The sequence below is a fragment of the Cetorhinus maximus genome, chromosome 16 (assembly GCF_964194155.1).
Source record: "Cetorhinus maximus chromosome 16, sCetMax3.hap1.1, whole genome shotgun sequence".
Classification (NCBI taxonomy): Eukaryota; Metazoa; Chordata; class Chondrichthyes; order Lamniformes; family Cetorhinidae; genus Cetorhinus; species Cetorhinus maximus.
The window spans coordinates 20,190,629-20,215,035 of NC_135894.1; the positions used below are offsets into that span (position 1 = coordinate 20,190,629).

At 41.5% G+C, this 24,407-nt stretch overlaps 1 protein-coding gene across 2 annotated transcripts in view; it reads right to left on the reverse strand.

Annotated features, from left to right (window-relative positions):
• Positions 1-24,407, reverse strand: part of rb1 (retinoblastoma 1) — a 237,032-nt gene that overhangs the window by 134,346 nt on the left and 78,279 nt on the right. For both annotated transcript variants that reach the window (XM_078559465.1, XM_078559464.1), the window contains 6 exons: positions 22,562-22,649; positions 20,872-20,988; positions 20,713-20,769; positions 13,403-13,434; positions 13,224-13,306; positions 2,717-2,919 (listed from right to left, as the gene is read on the reverse strand). In XM_078559465.1, coding sequence (XP_078415591.1) covers positions 2,717-2,919; positions 13,224-13,306; positions 13,403-13,434; positions 20,713-20,769; positions 20,872-20,988; positions 22,562-22,649 — 580 coding nt within the window. The remainder of the gene's footprint in view (positions 1-2,716; positions 2,920-13,223; positions 13,307-13,402; positions 13,435-20,712; positions 20,770-20,871; positions 20,989-22,561; positions 22,650-24,407) is intronic.

The window sequence follows — 24,407 nt, forward strand, 5'->3', positions numbered from 1 at the left end:
GATCTACAGTGTGTGGATGACTGCTGTGTCGTTGCCCACTCTGCACCAGATTTACAAGCCACTCTTGATCTCTTCAATTCTGCATACAAGAAACTCGGTCTGTCCTTGAATGTTGCCAAAACAAACTTATATCAACTCACATCTGGTTAGCCAAATATTCCACCTCCCATATATGTTGAAGGAGACACTCTGGAATATGTTGAGCCCCTCCCATACCTTGGCAGCCACCTCTCTCAAAAGGCCACCACTGACAAGGAGATCCAACACCGGATCAGCTGCACCAGCTCAGCCTTCGACAAACAATGGCAGCAGGTGTTTGTCAACAAAAGTCCTAGTGTACAGATCAGTTGTCATCACCACACTCTAATACTGCAGTGAGGCCTGGACTGTGCATCAGCGGCACATAAGAGAGCTGGAGAAATTGCATCAGCAATTCCTCTGCCACAACTCCAGGCTCAATGGAAGGACCTTCAAATAAACACTAGTGTCTTCCTTGAAGCCAGGTCCCACAAGCATTCAGGTAAAACTGCTACAAAATCAACTTCGATGGACTGGACACTCTGTCTGGATGGCCGAAAAGAGTCTCTCCCACCTGCTCCTGTTTTCTCAACTCTCAAATGGCCAGCGTTCCAGCAAAAGGACAAAGAAAACGCTTTAAAGACACTCTGATGCACTCCTTGAAGCATGGCAGCACTGACATTAATGACTGGCAGGAGCTTGCTACCAATTGCTCAAAATGGCGATATCTTGCCCATCAAGCTGCATCATACTTTGAGTCACAATGTCTTAACGATGAGGCAAAGTGGCGGCAGCACTCCAGATCCCACTACGCCATGGGACATCCTGCCCCATTTGCCCAAAGACCTGTGGTCGATAGTCGGCCTGTCCAGTCACATGAAGACCTATGGCAGAAACTCGCAACCGAGTAGGTATTCCTCGAATCGAGGAACAGCCGCTGCTGACAAGAGTACAAAAGCAAGGAAGTCATGGTAAACTTGTGGCTCAGGCTCAACTGGAGCTTCTGACCCTTTCTGGGCACCACACTTTAGGAAAGACGTGGAGGCATTACAGAGGGTGCAAAAAAGATTCTCAAGATTTGTTCTAGGGATCAAGAACTTCAGTTATGTAGATAATTTAGAGAAACTAGGGCTCTTCTCCTTGAAGAGAAGGTTGAGAGGAAATTTGGTAGATATATTCAAATCATGAGGAGTCTAGACAGAGTAGATAGGGAAAAATTGCTCCCATTAGTGGAAGGCTCAAGAATAAGAGGACACCAATTTAAGGTGATTGGCAAAACAAGCGGTGACGACATGCGGAAAAATATTTTTGCACAGTGAGTGGTTAGGGTCCGAAATGCACTGGCTGAGTGTGTGATGGATGCAGGCTCAATTGCGGCTTCCAAAAGAGAATTGGATCATTACCAGAAAAGGGCTACGGGGAAATAGCTGGGGAGCGGTACTAGGTGAATTGCTCTTGCAGAGAGCCAGCACAGACAAAATGGGCCTTCTTCTGTTCTGTATCCCTTTTATGGTTCAACAAACATCAACCTTTTTTTTAACTACATGGGTTATTTTTAAGTGAAAGCTAGGTCTGTGAATAGCAGTTTTATATACTTGAATACTCACCGCAACACATTATAAGAGCCAGTTAACTTCCATTTCTTTGCTTTCAGCTGACAGGGTGACAACTGTAGTGCTCTCAATTTCGCAAAATCACAGAATCTCACAGTGTAGAAGAGGCCCTTCGGCCTATTGAGTCTGCACCGACACGTGAGAAACACCTGGCCTACCTACCTAATCCCATTCACCTTGAATGTTATGACGTGCCAAGTGCTCATCCAGGTACTTTTTAAAGGATGTGAGGCAACCCACCTCCACCACCCTCCCAGGCAGTGCATTCCAGACCGTCACCACCCTCTGGGTAAAAAAGTTTTTCCTCATATCCCCCCTAAATCTTCTGCCCCTCACCTTGAAATGTGTCCCCTCGTGACTGACCCTTAAACTAAGGGGAACAGCTGCTCCTTAGCCACCCTGTCCATGCCCCTCATAATCTTGTACACCTCGATCAGGTCGCCCCTCAGTCTTCTCTGCTCCAACGAAAACAACCCAAGGCTATCCAACCTCTCTTCATAACTTAAATGTTTCATCCCAGGCAACATCCTGGTGAATCTCCTTTGCACCTCCTCCAGTGCAATCACAGCCTTCCTATAATGTGGCGACCAGAACTGCACACAGTACTCCAGCTGTGGCCTCACCAAGGTTCTATACAAATCCAACATGACCTCCCTACTTTTGTAATCTATGCCTCGATTGAAAAAGGCAAGTATCCCATATGCCTTTTTCACCACCCCACTAACTTGCCCCTCCGCCTTCAGAGATCTATGGACACACACGCCAAGGTCCCTTTATTCTTCAGAACTTCCCAGTGTCATGCCGCTTATTGATGTGGAAACTTGCCCTGAAGACTCAACTGGTAAAGGTGGCATGAAGCAATAATCTATGCAACCTGTTTCCCTTACAGCTGTTAATCTTACAGAAAAATATTTTAAACATATTGCACTGTAGGTAAATTTTTTTGGACAGCAGCGCTTTTAAATCTTTAACTTTAAAACAGCAAGTAGTTATTCCCACTTTCCAACCAGGAAAGAGACCACTCAATTCAAACTTATGGGTAAATATCATTCTCAACCGCATGTAGGAAAAAAAACATTACTCACCATCTGCCATGCAATACACTCCATGATCCTATGTTCACATCTTTCCATGTGCTTGATCATCTCTCTGGATAGAGTTGGTTCTGCTTTAATAAAACTCTCAATAACCTTATAAAACTCATAAGCCTTTATATCAAACACACGAAGGATCCAGGGGAAGGAGAGGTCAGTCTCTGTTTGAATGTCACTCGTCAACGTTATGTTCCCTAAGGACAAAATTAAAGAGAGAGAGGAAGTTCTATATCCAATGACACTGTCAAAACACAAACATATGGTAAATATTAAAATTTACATTATTCACATTTGGTACAGTCTTCATTCTTTATTGTAAATTAACATTCATATAAAGTGGATAGATCACCATCCAAATTGAGGGAAATGGAAGATTACTGAGACACTGATACTACTTGGAAATGTGGAATGTCCCTAAATCCTGTCAAGGAGAAGATCTTGTAGGCATAGGGAAGAGACCCCTTTGTTGAATTGCATTCAAAGAACAATGAATAATACTTAGAGATAATCCAACTTTAATTCTCGTTTATTGAATTTCTACATTTAAATAAATTATTCTGAAGTAATTTATAAAATAGAGATGGGAAGCTCCATTACCTAACTTGGGGCAGGTGAGCACCAAAGAAATCCCACCTTGAGCATCAAGACATAATGCTGTGCAAAGCATGCTCATCACTCAGTGTAGATGCCTTAAACATATATTGAACAGCCCCTTCAGTATATTGACTTGAGTTAGTTGTCACAAGGTTAGTTTGTGACATCTGGTGGATCTCAACCAGATAATTTCTTGTTACCAAACATAACAAATGACAGACATCCCAGTTCACTGTGTATAGAAAGGGCTTTCACAATACCTCCAGAAAGTACTGACTGGAGGATAGCACATTTGACAGATTCCCAGAAGCAAATCAAATTCAAATCTAGCAAGACCTGAATTCTTAGGAGCTCCCTCTCTGCTACCAAATATAGCATGAATCCAAGGCCATTGAGCTTAGTGACTCTGCAAGCAATAATGCAATAGATGTAGTTTTCAATGTAAATAACTTTAAAAGACAAAAACTATGAAGTTTAACAGTGTCAACTTTGGTTCACTGACAGTACCCTTGCTTTGGAGTCATCAGAACATAAGAAGTAGGAGCAGCAATAGACCATACAGCCCCTTGAGCCTGCTCTGCCATTCAATACAATCATGGCCAAACTTCTGCCTCAATTCCATTTTCCTGCCCGCTCCCCACAGCCTGATTCCCTGAGGCACCAAAAATCTATCAGCCTTAATATACTCAATGATGGAGCACCCACAACTCTATGGGGTAAAGAGTACAAAAGATTCACAATTCTCTGAGTGAAGAAATTTCTCCTCATCCCAATTTTAAATGATCAACTCCTTGGCCTGAGACTCTGTCCCCATGTTCTAGATTTCCCAGCCAGGAGAAACAAACTCTCAGTGTCTACCCTGTCAAGCCCCTTCAGAATCTTGCATGTTTCAATGAGATCACCTCTCATTCTTTTTATATTCCTTCACAGGATGTGGGGGTGTTGCTAGCTAGGCCAGCATTTATTGCCCATCCCCAATTGCCTTTGAGATGGTGGTGATGAGCTGCCTTCTTGAACCGCTGCAGTCCATGTAATGTAGGTACACCCACAGTGCTATTAGAGAAGAAGTTCCAGGATTTTGACCCAGCGACAGTGAAGAGAAAATAGGCCCAATTTCCTCAGCTTCTCACAACAGGGCAACTCTCATGTTCCAGGAACCTATTTAGTGTTCCTTCGCTGCACCGCCTTCAAGCCAAGTACATTCTTCCTTAGATATGGAGATCAAAACCACGCACAGTACTCCAGATGCGATCTCACCAAAGCTCATAACAACTGCAGCAAGATTTCCTTATTATTGTACTCCAAACCCCCAACAATGAAGGCTAATATGTTATTTGCCTAATTTCTTGCTGTAATACATGCAAATGCTGTGTTCTCCTTGAACGAGTATACCCAAGTCCTTCTGAACATCAGCATTTAGAATTTCATGCGTTTTAAAATATTCTGCTTTTCTATTCTTACTACCAAAATGAATAACCTCACACCTCCCTTCATTATACTCCATCTGCCACCTTGTTGCTCACTCACTTAAGTTGTCCATATCTCTTTCCAAGCTTCTTGTGTCCTCCTCATAGCTCAGAAGCTTGTCAGTTCAATCCCTACTTAAAGACTTGAGCGCCAAATCATAGAATGATATAGTGCAGAAGGGGACCATTCAGCCTATTATGCCTGCACTGGCACTTTGGTAGAGTAGTCAACTAGTCCCATCTAATAACCCTTTAAGTTCTACGCGCTACACAGAAATCGTGATGGTATCGTGCAGGCCGTTCACAAGTTATCCTCTTTATCAAGATTCTGTGCATTGAAATAAATAAACTACCAGTAAAGATAATATAGAGGAATCATTGATCCCACTATCCTGTTCTTCTCCCATAGCTGTGAAAAAGTTTCCCTTCAGGTATTTATCAAATTCTCTTTTGAAAATTATTATTGAATCTGAATCACCATCCTTTCAAGCAGTGTATTCCATATCAAAGCAACTCACTGTATAAGCAATGTTTCATGTTACCTCTGGTTCTTATGTCAATTACCTTAAACATGTGTCTTCTGGTTACCAACCCTTTTGACAATGCAAACAGTTTCTTCTTATTTACTCTAAACCATTCATGATTTTGAACATCTCACTCAAATCTAAAGAGATCAATCAGAGTGTCTACAGTCTCTCCACATAACTGAAATCCCTCATTCCTGGACCCATTCTAATAAATCTCTTCTGCATCACTCTACGGTTTTAAACATCCTTCCCTAAGAGGTGTGGTACACCAGCTGAGGTCAAGCCAATATTTTATAAAGACTTAGCAGAACTTGCTTGTCTATATACATGGTGCCTCAATAATAAAGCCAAATTCCATATTCTTCTCAACTTATCCAGCCACCTTCAAAGATTTCTATACATATATCTCTCTGTCCCTCTATCCCCTTTAACATTGCATCTAATTTATACTTCTTCTCTGCATTCGATCTTCCAACCAAAACCTCCCACTTCATGATATTGAGGGGGGGGTGTGGTGCTGCACCCCCCACCCCATAACATCTCCCCATTGTGCTTTATATTCCTCCACTTTAAATATTTATCTAGTTTTTACTTTATAGCCAAGAGTAATGGTTACGCATGGGCAATAATAATATGGTGGGTGTTGTATATCTTCAGTTTCAAAAGCTATTTCATTATGTGCCTTATTAAAATTTTGTAGTTAAAGCAAAAAAGGCCTTTGCCTGGTGATGGTTGAAAAGTAGATAGGAAACAATGGGCATTAATATAGCCAAAACGGGTAACCTCCCATTTCAATGGAGATAAAATGATTAATACCTGAAATTTACTTGAATGCCTGAAACACTTTTGTTGCCAAATTTAAGGTAATTAGCGATAGCATCAAAAAGCTAATCGCTCTAATAGTAGGTGTATAATTTTCTAAGTTTAGGTTTTAAATTAAAATTAGTCTAGTCTCAAGTTATTTTAATGAGCTTTGTTCAGAAAGGAAATTAAACAAAATTCACTCAAGTGATATTCTAGCAAGAAAGGGTAAGTAATTACGCTTGGTGATAAATGAACACGTATGGAGATTGATTTCAGACTTGAATATAAAAAATGTTGCGGATTATCCAAAATTGGTGAGACTTGATGAGAAATGGTCAACGTCACCTGCACCCTCCCCCCGGAAACCAATAGATGAATATGATCCATTTAGGACTATATGCCCCATCCATGGAAACACTATAGTATCCATTATTAAGTCCTTTGAAATAAAATATAAGGCTAGTTATAGTTTTACATTTTTACTAATTAGCAGTAGCAACGATTCTTCAAGACCATTTATAAATAAATCAAGTTTCTTCATATTCAGAGGAATTGTTGGTTTGAATATTCTAGGAAATCCAAACTTGTGTGGTAATGAGGAAAGCCCTTGGGGGGGGACTTGAAAGTTCAGTTGCCTGTTCCATAATCTTCGCTAATTAAATCTTTGATACAGGTTTTGTGATATAAAGAGCTGGGGCAGTGCAAGGGCCCATGTCAGCTACTGGCTATTTGCACTGATCCTTTACATCTAGTCTAGCCTACATTTATCATTCTAGGAACGGTCTTGAGGCTTTGCTGGCTTCTCATCATTCTTCCTCATCAAAGAGGCAAGCAGCAAGCCTCTGGCTTGGTGGTATTAATCCAACCTTGGTCATCATGAGTTGTGGGACCCCATAAAACCTTACTGCCAAGAAGGACTAACAACCCCACTGATTGGTATAATGATGGTTACAGTCAACGAAGAAGCGTCAATATTATGGTCCATCAGACTGTTAGTCAGCCTGCGAATTCTTCACACTGCTTTTCCAAGGGAAGTCCCTTCCCACCTACGTCCGTGATTCCTCTGACACCTTACGTCACATCAACAATTTCTAGTTCCCTGACCCCAACCGCTTCCTCTTCACCATGGATGTCCAATCCCTCTACACCTCCATCCCCCACCAGGATGGTCTGAGGGCCCTTAGCTTCTTCCTTGAACAGAGGCCCCAACAATCCCCATCCACCACTACTCTCCTCCGTCTGGCTGAACTTGTTCTCACACTGAACAATTTCTCCTTTAACTCCTCTCACTTCCTCCAAATAAAAGGTGTGGCTATGGGTACCCGCATGGGCCCCAGCTATGCCTGTCTCTTTATGGGGTATGTGGAACATTCCTTGTTCCAGTCCTACTCCGGCCCCCTCCCACAACTCTTTCTCCGGTACATCGATGGTTACTTCGGTGCTGCTTCATGCTCTCGTCGGGACCTGGAAAAATTTATTAATTTTGCTTCCAATCTCCACCCCTCTATCATTTTCACATGGTCCATCTCTGACACTTCTCTTCCCTTCCTTGACCTCTCTGTCTCAATTTCTGATGATAGACTGTCCACCAATATCCATTACAAGCCTACCGACTCCCACAGCTACCTCGACTACAGCTCCTCACATCCCGCTTCCTGTAAGGACTCCATCCCATTCTCTCAGTTCCTTCGCCTCCGTCGCATCTGTTCTGATGACGCTACCTTCAAAAACAGTTCCTCTGACATGTCCTCCTTCTTCCTTAACCGAGGTTTTCCACCCACGGTCGTTGACAAGGCCCTCAACTGTGTCCGGCCCATCTCCCACGCATCCACCCTCACGCCTTCTCCTCTCTCCCAGAAACATGATAGGGTCCCCCTTGTCCTCACTTATCACCCCACCAGCCTCCGCATTCAAAGGATCATCCTCCGCCATTTCCGCCAACTCCAGCATGATGCCACCACCAAACACATCTTCCCTTCACCCCCCCGGTGGCATTCCGTAGGGATCGTTCCCTCTGGGACACCCTGGTCCACTCCTCCATCACCCCATACTCCTCAACCCCCACCTATGGCACCTCCCCATGCCCACGCAGAAGATGCAACACCTGCCCCTTCACTTCCTCTCTCCTCACCGTCCAAGGGCCCAAACACTCCTTTCAAGTGAAGCAGCATTTCACTTGCACTTCCCCTAACTTAGTCTACTGCATTCGTTGCTCCCAATGCAGTCTCCTCTACATTGGAGAGACCAAACGCAAACTGGGCGACCGCTTTGCAGAACACCTGCGGTCTGTCCGCAAGAAAGACCCAAACCTCCCTGTCGCTTGCCATTTTAACACTCCACCCTGCTCTCTTGCTCACATGTCTGTCCTCGGCTTGCTGCATTGTTCCAGTGAAGCCCAACGCAAACTGGAGGAAACGCACCTCATCTTCCGACTAGGCACTTTACAGCCTTCCGGGCTGAATATTGAATTCAACAACTTTAGTTCTTAAACTCCCCCTCCCCCCATCCCCACCCCGTTTCCTCCCCCTCCCTTTTGTTTTTTTTTTCAATAATTTATATAGATTTTTCTTTTCCCACCTATTTCCATTATTTTTAAATCTACAACTAATACCTTGTCAATCTTTCCACCCCACCCCCACTAGAGCTGTACCTTGAGTGTCCTGCCATCCATTCTTAATTAGCACTTTTCTTAGATAATATCACCGCCTTCAAAACCTCTTTGATCCTTTTGTCTGTGACATCTTTTGATTATCTGCTCCTATCACTGCTTGCTTGTCCATACGACCAACCCACCCTCAACTTCTCTCCCCCCGCCCCCCACCTTAAACCAGCTTATATTTCACTCCTCTCCTAACTATACTTCAGTTCTGTTGAAGGGTCGTGTGGACCCGAAACGTCGACTCTTTTTTTCTCCACCGATGCTGCCAGACCTGCTGAGTTTTTCCAGGTAATTCGATTTTTGTTTTGGATTTCCAGCATCCGCAGTAGTTTTTTGTTTTTACATTTAAAAGGTTAATTACCTCAGCCAAAAGACCATGGATGGGACTATGCCCCCAGACCTGGGCTAAACCAATATCTAATACGAAAGCATGATTCGACAGTTTGGGATAGCAGCCAATTTGAGTTTTGAACTGATAAGGTCTGGCTGAGAATAGCCATTTTGTGCAGAAAACCCAGGAGACCTCTGAAAGACAGTCCCAGCCCACAGCTCTCAGCTGAACTAACAGTGAACAGCATGTGAGGGCTGGATTTCTATCTGTCACCGGAAGTCACAAGGGATATTGTCCAGAAATCATCACTATTCTGCTAAAAAAGGAATCTAGGCAGCCTTCAAGTGTCATGCCGGCAGAACCAACAAAGAAAAGGGGCCCTCACTTGCTCCCCAAAGCTGCTCTACCTACCGAGTCTACCTGAAAACGCAAACACCAACTATTCGAACAACAATGATTTCTGGACAACTTCCTCTGTGACTCCTGGTGGCAAGGAGAAATCTGGAACTGTTTTTATCCTTCATTTGCAATAGCACTCGAGACTAACCTTTTCTCTTACACTTATGATTTTACCTTCCTCTATAAAGCTTCTTCTTGCTCACCAAGACTTAAGGATCCAAGTACTGTTTAGCCTTTCTGGGTAACTTTTTAAAAAATATTCCTTAACAGGGTGTGTGTGGGTGTCACTGGCTAGGCCAACATTTATTGCCCATCCCCAATTACTCTTGAGAAAGTGGTGGTGAGCTGCCTTCTTGAACTGCTGCAGGCCATATGATATTAGAAAGGGAGTTCCAGGATTTTGACCGAGCGACAGTGAAGGAACAGATATACTTCCAAGTCAGGATGGTGTGTTGCTTGGAGGAGAACTTGCAGGCGGTGGCGTTCCCATGTATCTTCTGCCCTCGTCCTTTGAGTTGGTGGAGGCTGTGGGTTTGGAAGGTGCTGTTGAAGGAGCCTTGGTGAGTTGCTGCGGTGCATCTTTGTAGATGATATACACTGCTGCCACTATGTACCTGTGGTGGAGGGGGTGAATGGTGGTGGATAGGGTGCCAATCAAGCAGGGTGCTTTGTCCTGGATGATGTTAAGCTTCTCGAGTGTTTTGGAGCTGCACGCATCCAGGCATCTGGAGAATATTCCATCACACTCCTGACTTGAGTTTTGTAAATGGTGGACAGGCTTTAGGGAGTCAGGAGGTGAATTATCTGCTGCAGAATTCCCAGCCTCTGACCTCCTCTTGTAGCCACAGTATTCATATCCAGTTCAGTTTCTAATCAATGGTAACACCCAGCTGGTAGTGGGGGCTTCAGTGACCATAATGCAATTGAATGTTAAGGGGAGATGGTTCGATTCTATTTGTTGGAGATGGTCATTGCCTGTCACTTGTGTGGCACGAATGTTACTTTGCACTTATCAGCGCAAGTCTGAATGTTGTCCAGGTCTTGCTGCATATGGACACAGACTGCTTCAATACCTGAGGAGTTGCAACTGGTGCTGAACATTGTGCAATCAGCGAACATCCCCATTTCTGACCTTATAATGGAGGGAAGGCCATTGATGTAGCAGCTGAAGATGGTTGGGCCTAGGACATTATCCCGAGGAACTCCCACAGCAATCTCCTAGAACTGAGATGATTGACCTTCAACAACCACAACCATCATCCTTTGTGCTAAGTATGGCTGCAACCAGTGGAGAGTTTTGTCCCCTGATTCCCATCGATTCCAGTTTTGCTAGGGCTCCTTGATGCCACACTCGGTCAAACATTGCCTTCATATCAGGGCAGTCACTCTCAACTCGAGTTCAGCTCTTTTATCCATGGTTGGACCAAGTCTGTAATGAGGTCAGTAGCTGCGTGGCCCTGGTGGTGCACAGATGCTATAGGTCAGCACCCAAGCCTTTTTCTGCACTTCTCCCAATTTCCTTTGTACCCTGGTAACCAGAACTGAAGGCAACATTCAAGATATAACCTGATCAAAGCACAATTAGCTCCAGCATGATGGCCTTAGGCTGAGCAACATTGTTCAGTATTTAATTCATTTTTTAATTATTCCCCTAGGAAGCTAGGAACAGTGAAAGTCCAAAGAGGCTTTGGGGTCCAGACAGACAGATCATTAAAATGTTATGAACAGGTACAGAAAATAATCAAAAGGCTAATGGAGTGCTGGCCATTATGTCTAGCGAATGAGAATACAAGGGGGTACAAGTCACGCTTGTCATGAGGCTACGCCCCTTTAATTTTGAAAATATAATTTTCAAACTTTCAATTGACTAGGAATTTTGCAATTTGAAATGAGACAGAACGAACAACTTAAAAATGCAAGGCACCTTCCAAGGTGAAGGTGAAAAACAAACAAGTCACCCTCAGGGATTGCGAAGAGAGAGACATTTCCTATAATTCTGAGACCCATCGAAACTCATCACTCTCTAAGGAAGAGACATTAAAATGCAAAGTGCTGGATATTGATACAATGACTGCCACAGACAGACCCACCCAAAACCCCTTGGAAATATGCAATGGATGAAGTATAACAGTCCAGGCTGCAGCCACTGCAGACAGATTGCAAGAAAGACTTCAGCAGAAGAGACAGGCTGAAAACTCATTCTCTCTCATTTGGAACAAGTTATTACCTGGTTCGGAAGCTAACTTTACTAGAAATCTACCAGTAAACTGAAATCTTGGAATAATTGCAACATCTTCTACATCTAACCACATCCACAAAATCCAAATCAGCCACAATGTTTAAAAAACTATGCCTCAAGGACAATCCAAGGACACTTAGCCTTATATTCTTCCCTTATTTCTGCTGCTGTGTGTATGTGTATGAATGTCTGTATATATATTTTTATATATATATATGTGTGTGTGTGTGTGTGTGTGTGAGAGAGAGAAAGAGAGAGGGGCGTTGCGTTTTTTTTTCCCCCTCTGGTTAATAAATTTGCTCTTTGACAAGAAAACCTTGTTTGATTGGCTCCTTATTGCTCACAGCTTAAATAGATTAATACATTTGGATTGGGAAAAGGCATATCCTCATGAAATAGAAACTTAAACCGTTGTTGTGATTAACCAAGCAGGTTGAATAGAGGGAAGCCAGTTCACTGCTTCTCATCTGGTTGGAAGATGCTTCAGAAGCTCAAAGCCTTAGACCACACCTAGAGTACTGGGAGTAATTCTGGCACCTCACCGTAGGAAGAACATACTGACCTTGGAGGGAATGCAGCATAGGCTTACCAGAATGATACCTGAACTTTAAAGATTAAATTATGAGGGTACATTGCACAAACAAGGCTTGTATTCCCTGGAATTCAGAAAGATAAGGGGTGATTTGTCAAAGTTTTCAAGATATTAAGGAGTGCAGCTAGGATAGATGGAGGGAAACTATTTTTGCTGATAGGGGAGTCTAGGACTAGGCAGCATAGCCTAAAAATTACAGCTAGACCTTTCAGGAGTGAAATTACACAGGAATTTGGAGCTCTCTACCGCAAAAGGCTATTAATACTGGGGCAACTATAAATTTTAAATCATAGAGTCATTGTTAGAATCATTACTGCACAGGAGACAGCTATTGGTCCATCAACTGCTAGTTGGGTGGGCTCAGATTGATAAGATTGTTATCCAAAGGCATGTATATTTAAATATAAAATGTATTTTTATATAAAACCATGAATTGGTTTTCAAAAGCATATCTAAATGATATGGGGCAAAGGCAGTTATAAAAGTTAGGCCACAGATCAGCCATGAACTCATTGAATGGCAGAGGAGGCTCAAGGGGCTAAATGGCCTACTTCTGTTCCAACGTTTCTCTGCAATGATTGAGTATAGTTAGTGTAGAGTTTATTATAACTTGGCCTTGAAATTAGCAATTTTAACGTTGAACTAATTTATCACAAATGGGCAAGTTTTGCTCACTACAGCTGCTAGATGGAGTGTTTCATGGCATTAAAAGAGACTAAACAAAAAGTTTTAAAAAATGCAGCCAGAACTATCAAATCTAGGGAACACCAGCCAACCTTCTGAGCTGAAAATGGAGAATTAAGAAATGGGCATTAAAATGTACTGCAGTAAAATTGAAGGCCTTTTGATATAACATTTAAAAATTAAAGACCCATTTATGTACTTACAAGTAGTACCATATGTGGTCATGACAACTTCCACAGCACAGGCAAGTAGAGATCCATGAAAGGTAGCATCGTTCAACAATTTGCTACAAAGAGAGTGGAAGAGATCAGTTAAAATGTATATTTATATAAAACCATGAATTGTTTTTCAAGTCTTCTGAAGAAAATCTACATAAATTTACCTAAAATTATGGACAGAGAGGCGCTCTTCTTCCTGCAAATAAAATGCACACCAGAGATTAAACAAATTCATGCATTGAACAAAGCTTTCCAAAAGCATCAACAATTATTCCCAAGAAAAAGCAGTTGAATCAAACAGTGTAGAACCAGATGAAAAAATTGAAAGCCCTTACAGAACAATGCAAATTGTCTTACTTCAGTTGGCAACATCATCCCACCAAGGACAGAAGCTTGTTTGTTTTATCTCTAACCTGTACTTGGTCCCACAACTAGGGTGTCAATCTGGAGCACTGAGCACAATGTAAAATGACATTTCAGTGGCATGCTTTAGGTGAGATGTTACAAGGAAGGGTGAAACAACTCTCATATTCTCCCACTCCTCAGTTGACCGTTAACAGGATTTGCTTTTGTTTTTATGAATTGATTATGTGCTTTGCTAATTCTGTAAATGATCCACTATTTACATGTTGAGATTGTCGAGAATTATACAGATTTTCTTAGGTTAAACAAAGAACGAGTTAAGTTTATTGATATTACGCCCGAGCTAAAAAAAAAAGAAAAACACGACACCATTCATACAGTCACACACATTCTTCTGGACCCATGCACACACAAATACAGATGGCAGAGTAGGGGATAGGCTCATAGGATTTTACAGTCCATGAAAGAAAAAATGTAGTATATGGTTAGCTGTTTCTTGATCAGTCTCAATGCATCAATTCAATGCTGCGGCCGTTTAGCTTAGCTTTTTTCGTGGATGCAGTCGTACAGAGCAAATAACTGCATTTTAAAAGCTTCCTGGTTCAGTAATTTTCTTCTCAGGGTGGTCACTTTACAAACTGGGCACAGTGTTTCCAGGGAGAGAGGGAGAAGGCACGTGGCTCCATCAGCCTGTTTCACTACAGCATTGTCCTCTTCACTTCTTCCTCTCTCCTGATTGGCAGAGGTTCCCTTGAAATACCTTGCCTGCTGTATATTACAGGGGTCTTGATTAGTTCATATCTGCTGCAGTAATTGCTTCAGGACAGGTTACCGACCTTTGATGTTGCATCTCAGAAACATTTGCAAAGTCTCAGTGTGGCGTGAATAGTCAGGAGATGGGGGTCTTTCATGCTTCCCACAAGTATGATTGTCCATCTTCATTCCAACTATGTGGAATGCGAAATTGTGTTTTGTAGCAGCTCAGCCTGTTTAGGCTGTTTCACATTAAAAAATGTGTCTGTATAGGGTTCCAGTTTAAAATCCACCAGTGAAAAAAATCAGAAATCATATCATCAAAAAGCACATCCTCACGACAATGTGCAACAGAGGTCTCATTTGGCTGTTCAAGTGGATGTTAAAAAGAGTCCCTGACATTATTTGAAGATGCTTAGGGACTTCTGTCAAAAGCTTTATATAACAGACTTCCCTCAACAATACCAAAAAAACATATTAACCAGCCATTTACTTTATTCCAATTTGTAGCACATTTCAGAGCGCCAACATTATGGTGTATGCTATATGGATTTACAAGCTAAATTATACATGATAAAAATGCTTTTCTATTCATTAGAAAATCAGATCAGTAAAAGTTATTTTGGAATACCTTCCTGCTTATCCTGTGATGCCTGTAGAACTGTGTGTACAGATGTCCCCTGCTGCAATTAAATAGTCTAGCATTTAAGGTTAAAATTCATGTAGAAACAATGGCCACTTGAATGATGTAGTAGAGGGTAAATAGGGCCATGGAGCTGTACCCTAGCAAAGACTCAATGTCTTGAGGAGCGTAAAAAGAGTGAGGAAATTAAGGGAATTCATATCAGCAGAAAAAAAGTATTGGAGAAATTTAAGGGACTAAAATCTGTCAAATCCCCGTGACCTGATAGCCTACACCACCCTAGAGTTCTAAAAGAGATAATGCAGAGATAGAGGATGTGCTAGCTATGATTTTCAAAAATTCCTTAGATTCCAGAACGGTCCCATTAGATTCTAAGTTGGCAAACATTACACCGCTTTTCAAGAAAGGAGGAGAGAGAAAACAATGAACGAGCCAGTTAAACTAATATCAGTTGCAGGGAAAATGCTGGAATCCATTATTAAGGAAGTCTTAACAATGCATTTAGAAAAGCATAGTATGATTAGAACAAATCAACATGGTTTTACTGAAAGGAAATCCTTTTGGACAAATTTATTAGAGTTTTTTGAGGGTGTAACTAGTTGGGTAGATAAAGGGGATCCAGTAGATATACTATACTTGGATTTCCAAATGACATTTTATAAGATGCCACACTAAAGACTAATTTTTTTAAATATTCATTTATGGGATGTGGGTGTTGCTGGCTAGGCCAGCATTTATTGCCCTTCCCTAACTGCCTTGAGGTGGTGGTGGTGAGCTGCCTTTTTGAACCGCTGCAGACCCTGTGGTGTAGGTACACCCACAGAACTGTTAGGGAGGGCGTTCCAGGATTTTGACCCACCAACAGTGAAGGAACGGCGATATATTTCCAAGTCAGGATGGTGAATGGCTTGGAGGGGAACTTCCACGGGGTGGCGTTCCCATTTATCTGCTGCCATTGTCCTTCTAGATGGAAGTGGTCATGGGTTTGGAACGTGCTGCCTAAGGAGACTTGGTGAATTCCTGCAGTGCATCTTGTGGATGGTACACACTGCTGTCACTGTTCGTCGGGAATGGGAGGAGTGAATGTTTGTGGAGGGGTGCCAATCGTAATAGGCAAGTTAAGGCCTCATGGAATTGAGGGTACTATTTTAGCATGGATAGAGAATTGGTTAATGAATAGAAAGCAGTGTAAGTGTTGATGTTCAAAGAAAATTGGGTGTGATCATACAAAGAAGTTTGCAATCACGTGCAGCAAGCAATTAGGAAGACAAATGGCATGTTGGCCTTTATTGCAAGTGGATTGGAGTACAAGAATAAAGAAGTCTTGCTACCATTGTACAAGGTTTTGGTGAGACCACATTTGGAATACTCTGTGCAGTTTTGGTCTCCACATATAAGAAAGGATATACTTGCATTGGAGATGGTATAGCGAAGGCTCACTAAATTGGACCCTGGGGTGAAGAGGGGTGTACTATGATGACAGCTTAAGTAAATTGGGCTTATATTTTCTGGGGTTTAGAAGAATGAGAGGCGATCTCACTGAAACCTACAAAATTCTGAAGAGAAAAGAATTCTGCTCTGAAGAAGGGTCATACAAGCTCAAAACATTAACTTTGTTGGTCTCACTCCACAGATGCTGTCAGACCTGCTGAGTTTTTCCAGCATCTTCTGTTTATGTTTCAGATTTCCAGCACCTGGATTATTTTGCTTTTATAAAATTCTGAAGGGGCTTGATAGGGTAGACAGAGATTGTTTCTGCTTGCACAATCTCAGGATAAGGGGCTGATCATTTAGGACTGAAATGAGGATGGTCTCTCAGGGAATTAAGGCATATGGGGAGCGGGTGGGAAAATGGAGTTGAAGACCAAGGTCAGCCATGGTTGTATTGAACGGCGGAGCAGGCTTGACAAGCCATATGATCTACTTGTGCTCCTATTTCCCTTGTGTTCTTGTTCTCAAAAAATGAGAAAAGAAAATGAAATGCTTCCGAGAATACTAGTTGGAAAACATACATTAACTCAGATTGCTTGCCTTAAGTACGTTATCTGCTTTGAGTACCTACACAAGCAATAATCTTGAAATAAAACTTGTGTGGTATTCAACTCATGTCAAATTCATTTTACCTGATAGCTGAGCCAGATTCATTTAGAATTGAACCAGCTACCAGTTCATAACTGCACCAGATACATTAAAAAAATCTTATTATATTATTTGTTCTTGAGATGTGAGCAAAAGTCAGAGATGTGGCAAAGTCAGCATTTATCATTCATCATTAATTGTCCCTGTGGAGCTGGCAGCAAGGTGCCTTCTTGAACCGCTGTAATCCATGTGGCATAGGTATATCTACAATGCTGTTGGGAGGAAGTTCCAGGATTTTGGCCCAGTGACAATGAAGGAGCGATGATATTGTTCAAAGTCAGGATTGTGTGTACTGGGAAGAGAACTTCTAAGTAGTGATGTTCCCTTGTGGTTGCTGCCCTTGTTTTTCTAGGTGGGCATGGATTTGGGGGTTGCTTTGCTGAGGAGAAGGAGCCTTGGTGAGTTGCTGCAGTGCTTCTTGTAGATAGCACTGTTGCGATTGTGCGGCAGCAGTGGAGGAAATAAATGTTTACGGTAGTGGTTAGGGTGCTGATCAAGTGGGCTGCTTTGTCCTGGATGGTGTCAAGCTTCTTGAGTGTTGTTGGAGCTGTACTGATTCAGACAAGTGGAGAGTATTCCATCACACTCCTGGCTTATGCCTTGCAGATCATAGACAAGCTTTGGGGAGTTGGGAGGTGAATTACTCATTGCAGGATTCCCAGCTTCTCTCCAGTTAAGTTTCTGGCCACAACCCCCTCCTCATTCTCTCAGTGTCTACCATGTCAAGCCCCTTCAGAATCTTACATGTTTCAATAAGATCACCTCCCATTCTTCTAAACTCCAATGTATATAAGCTTAACCTGTCCAACCTTTACTCACATGACAACCCCTTCATCCCAGGAATCAACCTAGTGAACTTTCTCTGAGCTGCTTCCAAATCAAGTATGTCCCTCTTTAAATAAAGAGACTGAAATAGTACATGGTACTCCAGGTGTGGCCTCAACAATGCCCTGTACAGTAGTAGCAAGACTTGCTTACCTTCATCCTCCATTCCCCATTTTCCTTCCTAATGGCTCACTGTACCTGCATCATAACTTTTTGCGATTCATGTACAAGAACATCCAGATCCCTTTGTACCACAGCATTCTGTAGTTTCCGTCCATTTAAATAATACTCTGCTTTTCTATTCATCTTACCAAAGCAGATAACCTCAATTTTTCCACATTATACGCCATCTGCCAAACTTTTCCTACCCACTTAATCGTTCTAAATCCTTTGCCGGCCGCGTCTCCTTTTTACAACTTGTTTTCCCACCTATCTTTGTACCTTCAGCAAATTTGGCTACAATAAACTTGGTCCCTTCAGCCAAGTCATTAATATAGATCATAAATAGTTGAAGTCCCAGCACAGATCCCTGTAGCACTTCCCTAGTTACAGTTTGCTAACCTGAAAATGACCCATTCCCCGATTCTTTGCTTCCTGTTCGTTAGTCAAGTCTCTATCATGTTAACATAGCACCACACCATGATCTTTTACCTCATGTAGTAACCTTTTATGTGGCCTCTTATCGAATGCCTTTTAGAAATCTAAATACACTACATCTACGGGTTCTCTTTTTATTCAACCTACTGGTTAAAGCCTCAAAGGATCTGTCAAACACTATTTCCCTTTCATAAAACCATTTTGAATCTGTTTGAATGTATTATGATTTACTAACTGTCCTGATGCTACATCCTTAATAATGAATTCCAGCAATTTTTCCAATTACAAATGTTAGGCTAACTGGCGTATGGTATCCTGGCTTTCTGTCTCCCTCCTTTCCTGAATAGGAGTGCTACTTTTATGGTTTTCCAATCTGCTGGGACCTTTCCAGAATCTAGGCAATTTTGGAAGATTACAGCCACTATCTCTGCAGCCACTTCTTTTAAGACCCTAGGATTCAGGCCATCAGGTCCAGGGGACTTGTCATCCTTCAGTCTCATTAGTTGTCCTAGTACTTTTTCTATAGTGATAGTGATTGTTTTAAATTCCTCCCTCCCTTTTTCCATTTGATCATCCACTATTCGTGGGAAACTTTTAGTGTCATCCATGAGATGACAGATACAAAATACTTGCTCAAAGGCTCCGCCATTTCCTTGGTGGGGATTCAACAACGATAATGTCATTGAATTGTCAAGAGTAGATGGTTAGATTCTCTCTTCTTGGAGATGGTCATTGCCTGATACTTGTGTGGTGCAAATGTTACTTGCCACTTATCAGCCCAAACTTGAATATTGTCCAGGTCTTGATGCATGCAACACAGGCTGTTTCATAAGTGGCAAGTAACATTTGCACCACACAAATGTCAGGCAATGTCCATCTCCAAGAAGAGAACTTAACCCTGCTCCACCATCTCCCTCCCACCGATTCCCTTTGACTTCAATTTTGCTAGGGTTCTTTGATGCTGCATTCGGTCAAATGCTGCCTTGATGTCAAGGGAAGTCATCCTCACCTCACTTCTGGAATTGAGCTCTTTCATCCACGTTTGGTCCAAGGCAATAATGAAGTCTGGAGCCAAGTGGTCCTGGCAGAACCCAACTAGAACATCGGTAAGAAGGTTATTTCTGAGTGATTGCCACTTGATAGCACTGTCAACAACACCATACATCACTTTGCTGATGATTCAGAGTAGATTGATGGGACAGTAATTGGCCAGATTGGACTAAACCTGCTTTAGTGGGCAGGACATACCTGGGCAGACCCATAATGTCGGGTAAAATGCCAGTATGGTAAAGGTATTGAACAGATTGGCTAGGTGTGCGGCTGACTCTAGAGCACACATTTTCAATGCTATAGCCGGGATGTTGTCAAGACCCACAAGACCCTTGCTGCATCCAGTGCCTTCAGTCATATCTGGCTATCATAAGGAGTGAATTGAATTGTCTGAGGACTCTGGGGCCCTCAAGAGAAGGCAAAGATGGATCATATGCTTAGCACTATTGGCTGAAATGGTGCTTCATAATTACATCAAGTACCAGCAAAGTTACCAAATTTGCTTGAATTTCTATGGCGCTGTTGTCTTCTTGAGGAACCTAAACCTCCGAATAAAATTCTCTTTTAGGTGTAAGGTGAACAACCTGGTCTGTAAAGCACTTTTTCCTTCAAATATGATCATCCCCCAAATCTCTCTGCTCGTCTGTTAAGCCTCCAGTTCCTCCTCGAGGAGGACACAGCCAAAATGGGATAAATGGTTTCTATCTTCCTCCCAGGTCCATGTCCAAGCACGATTTCAAACTTCATATAAGCAAACCACTGACTTTTTCCACAAATGGTTTCTACCTTCCTCCAAGGTCCATGCCCAAGTATGATTCCGAACTTCATATGTGCAACCACTTACTTTTTGAAAAATAGAACAAGATGCCATATCACACAAACCTTGCCACACTCAAGTGATGCAGTCCAATGTCATTAAATTAATATCAAACATTTCACAACCAATTTAATGAAAGATGGATTCAAATTAAATAACATTAAAAAAGTGCATGCAGTTAGACCTCCATAGAATTTTTTTCACATTTAAATGATACAGAAATTATTTTATCTCATCTCTTTCACATCCTTCAAGAAAATCCTGCCTGTGCAACAACTGAAACTTACCGATTTCAACATGGATTCCATAACCCTGTAGTATAACCGCACACCAAGTTTATATCTCTGAAGAAAACAAAACATGGTCAGTGCAAGAAATTATTCAGTTTAAAATACATCGGGTAAATAATCAAGGTATTTTGAAAACAAACAAAAAAATACAAATACCTGAGAGCCAATCTCTGCCCATCCTTCCCCCACTGCCTGAGCAAAGTTTTCCCGAAACTTCTGGCCTAGATATTCCACTCTATTAGTGATGCCAGTAGTAGGGTTCACTGTACAATTCTGTAAGAGTATAAGAATGTTCAAAAATTAATATTCCTAAAATGGGGAATGACAGCATATAAGGTGTAAGCGCCAAGGAAAGAATATTAACAATCCTTCTAAACTATCAGAGAATCTTAACAAATGCATAATTCCCCATAGTTTATTTTAAATAAAGAGATTTAAATAAAACAATGGTCTGAATTTTGTAGTCAGCACTGAACCTACAGCGCTTGCTGCTGACTTCAAAGAAAGCTGCCCACACAGATTTAGTGAATTTATGTGGTGTGGATTTCATCTTTACTGGTGTTAAATTCATTCTGGTACCAGCTATAGGGAATCTCTGGCGTCTACCAGTGATGTCATCAGGCAGGCTAAGCAGCCAATTTTCAGACATCAAGCCAGGGCATAACAAACAGGTTTGATAATTTATTTTTTATCATTTTTACAGAAAAACATAAGTATTGAAATATGCACTTGGGATTAAGGTAGAAGCTGAACTATCAAACAAACTTCAAACTTAAAAAAAATTAGGGAATTTTTATCATGGAATGGAGAAAATTGACATTTCACAAATAGTAAATGAGTTTTTCCAGAGTCAGAGAAGTTCAGCAGTAATAAAATCCAATTATATTTTATTCAACAAGGCACAACATTTCTCCAACCCCCTCAACCCCTGAGTTTTTACAGCAATAATAATAGCATAAACAGTGGAAGTGCACATTAGTTTGATGATTTCTAATCGATTTCCATCTCTGGAGGAGGAACGGGAAATCATTCTCAGCAACTTCTGGAATTCTGCATTTAACTGCAGGCGCCAGAAGTTTCTGTCAGCTTCATAGTAATGGTGGCAAACGCTGACAGTTTGCCATCATTACAACCACAAAATCTGGACCAATAGGCAAATTAAGCAAATACTCATTTAAGTAACTCATCACAATTCCACAAGTTTCTAGAAAGCTGCAATATATAATGAAATCAATATGCAGCAAGATGAAGTAATGGTAATATTTCAAAGTATTAACAAGAAAATATATGTATAATGTTGCGCAACATCTATATTTGTACCAGTCACAGTTTAACCCAAATTAACTGCAGGAGTGACTTATGTAAGTAGAATGTGAAAGAAGCTAACATGCCATAATTATAATTTAATCTATAGTAATAGAACTTAGCCATAAAATTTTCACCTTGCAGGATAATTCTTCTAAAGACATATGGTGCAGATATATTACAGCCATTTTTGATAACAGCAAAAATGGCCAAAGAATGGTTTTCTTCTCAAATGCAAGATAAGCACAAAAAGGTACATTATCCACCAATCCTGCATGCTAACTACATCTGTTTTCTATTAGTTACATAGTAATTTAATATATCCAATGCACTGAGAGTTCCTCAGTTTATCACCAATTTCCATAGATATATGCAGCCTACAGAAATGATAGCGTAACACATGTCAAAACTGCTGCTGATAATGAAGTATAGTATTAGTAGTTGATTATATTACAATTTTTGAAATTGCCTTTATTTGCATTGAAAAGGAAAATTTCTGATTTTCCAGAGCTCTTTCGTTCTCACCCCAACACCCACTTACATTAAAGTAAGCTTCAAGAGTATTTGAAGGTTTGTCATCAGCTGTATTTAAAATCATCTGTAACTGCTGGATGGTGTTCATTGCAGTCCTGCATGAGAAAACAGATCAATACATCAAGCAACAATTAAGGAACCCTGTGCAATGAGTACCGAAATCACAATGACACCATAAAGTCAACAATTCTACACATCTAATGATATCCCGAAATTCATTCGCCTCAAGTTTCCTGAAACATGTTATCCTAGCTGATCTCTACTTAAGCTGTTCTTTCAAAGATTTCTTTATAGAAACATAACTATTCCTTACCACAACTATTGATTGAGGGATTACTTTACACAAACATACTAAATGGAGAGTATGGAACAGAAAAAAGTAAAGTGGTAAGCAGCATAAAAACTTGCATATTTAAAAATAAATTACTGAACAGTGGACTACTTTTAACAAAAAAGAAATGCCTTATGCCCATTTTGACATCGCTATCATGGTACTGACCAAGTTATTTTTCACTCTTGCAATAAGGGTGCCTCTCTTCTCTTCAGGAAATGGCAATACAGAGAACAACCACAATACCTGTATTAAGCCATAAAATAATATCCCTACTTAAGACTCTTCTCTAAAATGGATTGAAGTTTGGTATGTGGAGAATACTTCAGTTAAAAGAAAAATGAAGACCAAATATTTCCGTTTTCCCTACACTACAGGAGGTTGGCTCAGTAACACCTCAGAGGGAAGTTTTCTTGGTTTAAATAAATAACACTATGTATTGTTCATCCTTGGTTGCTAAATTCAAATCACTGTGTCCAGTAGCAGCCCTACACAATGTATTATCTTAGCCCATGAAGTACACATATGATCAAGTCCAATATTCTTTAATTTAGTGGAGGCAGTGGCATAGTGGTATTGTTACTAGACCGGTAATGCTCTGGGGATCCGGGTTCAAATCCCACCATGGTAGATGTCTGGAATTAAACGTCTAATGATGACCATGAAACCATTGTAGAAACCCATCTGGTTCACTAAAGAAAATCTGCCATCCTCACCTAATCTGGCCTACATGTGACTCCACATCTGCAGTAATGTGGTTGACTCTTAAATGCCCTCTGAAATAGCCTAGCAAGCTACTACAAAGTCAATAAATAAGAATGTCCCGGCATTGACTTAGGCACCAGAAAGGACGATGGCAAACCCAGCCCTGTCAACCCCTGCAAAGTCCCCCTTACTAACTTCTGGAGGCTTGTGCCAAAATTGGAACAGCTGTCTCACAGGCTAGTCAAGCAACAACCTGACATAGTCATATTCACGGAATCATAACTTACACATCATGTCCCAGATGCCACCTTGCAGAGGTGGCGACACAGTAGTATACAGTTGAGAGGGAGTTACCCTGGGAGTGCTCAACATCAACTTCGGCCCCAATGAAGTCTCATGGTATCAAACATGGGCAAGAAAATCTGCTGATTACCGCATAACATCCCCACCTCAGCTAATGAATCAGTGCTCCTCCATGTTGAACACCACTTGGAGGAAGCACTGAGGGTTGCAAGGGTGTAGAATGTATGTTGGGTGGGGGACTTCAATGTCCAACACCAAGAGTGGCTCGGTAGCACCACTACAGACCAAGCTGGCTAAGTCCTAAACAACATAGTCGCTAGACTGGGTCTGCGGCAGGTGGTGAGGGAAAAACATACTTAACTTCAACCTCACCAACCTGCCTGCCACAGATGCATCATGACAGTATCTGTAGGAGTGAACCCCGCACAGTCCATGTGGAGACGAAGTGCCGTCTTCTCATTAAGGATGCCCTCTTTTGTGTTGTGTGGCACTACCACCATGCTAAGTGGATTAG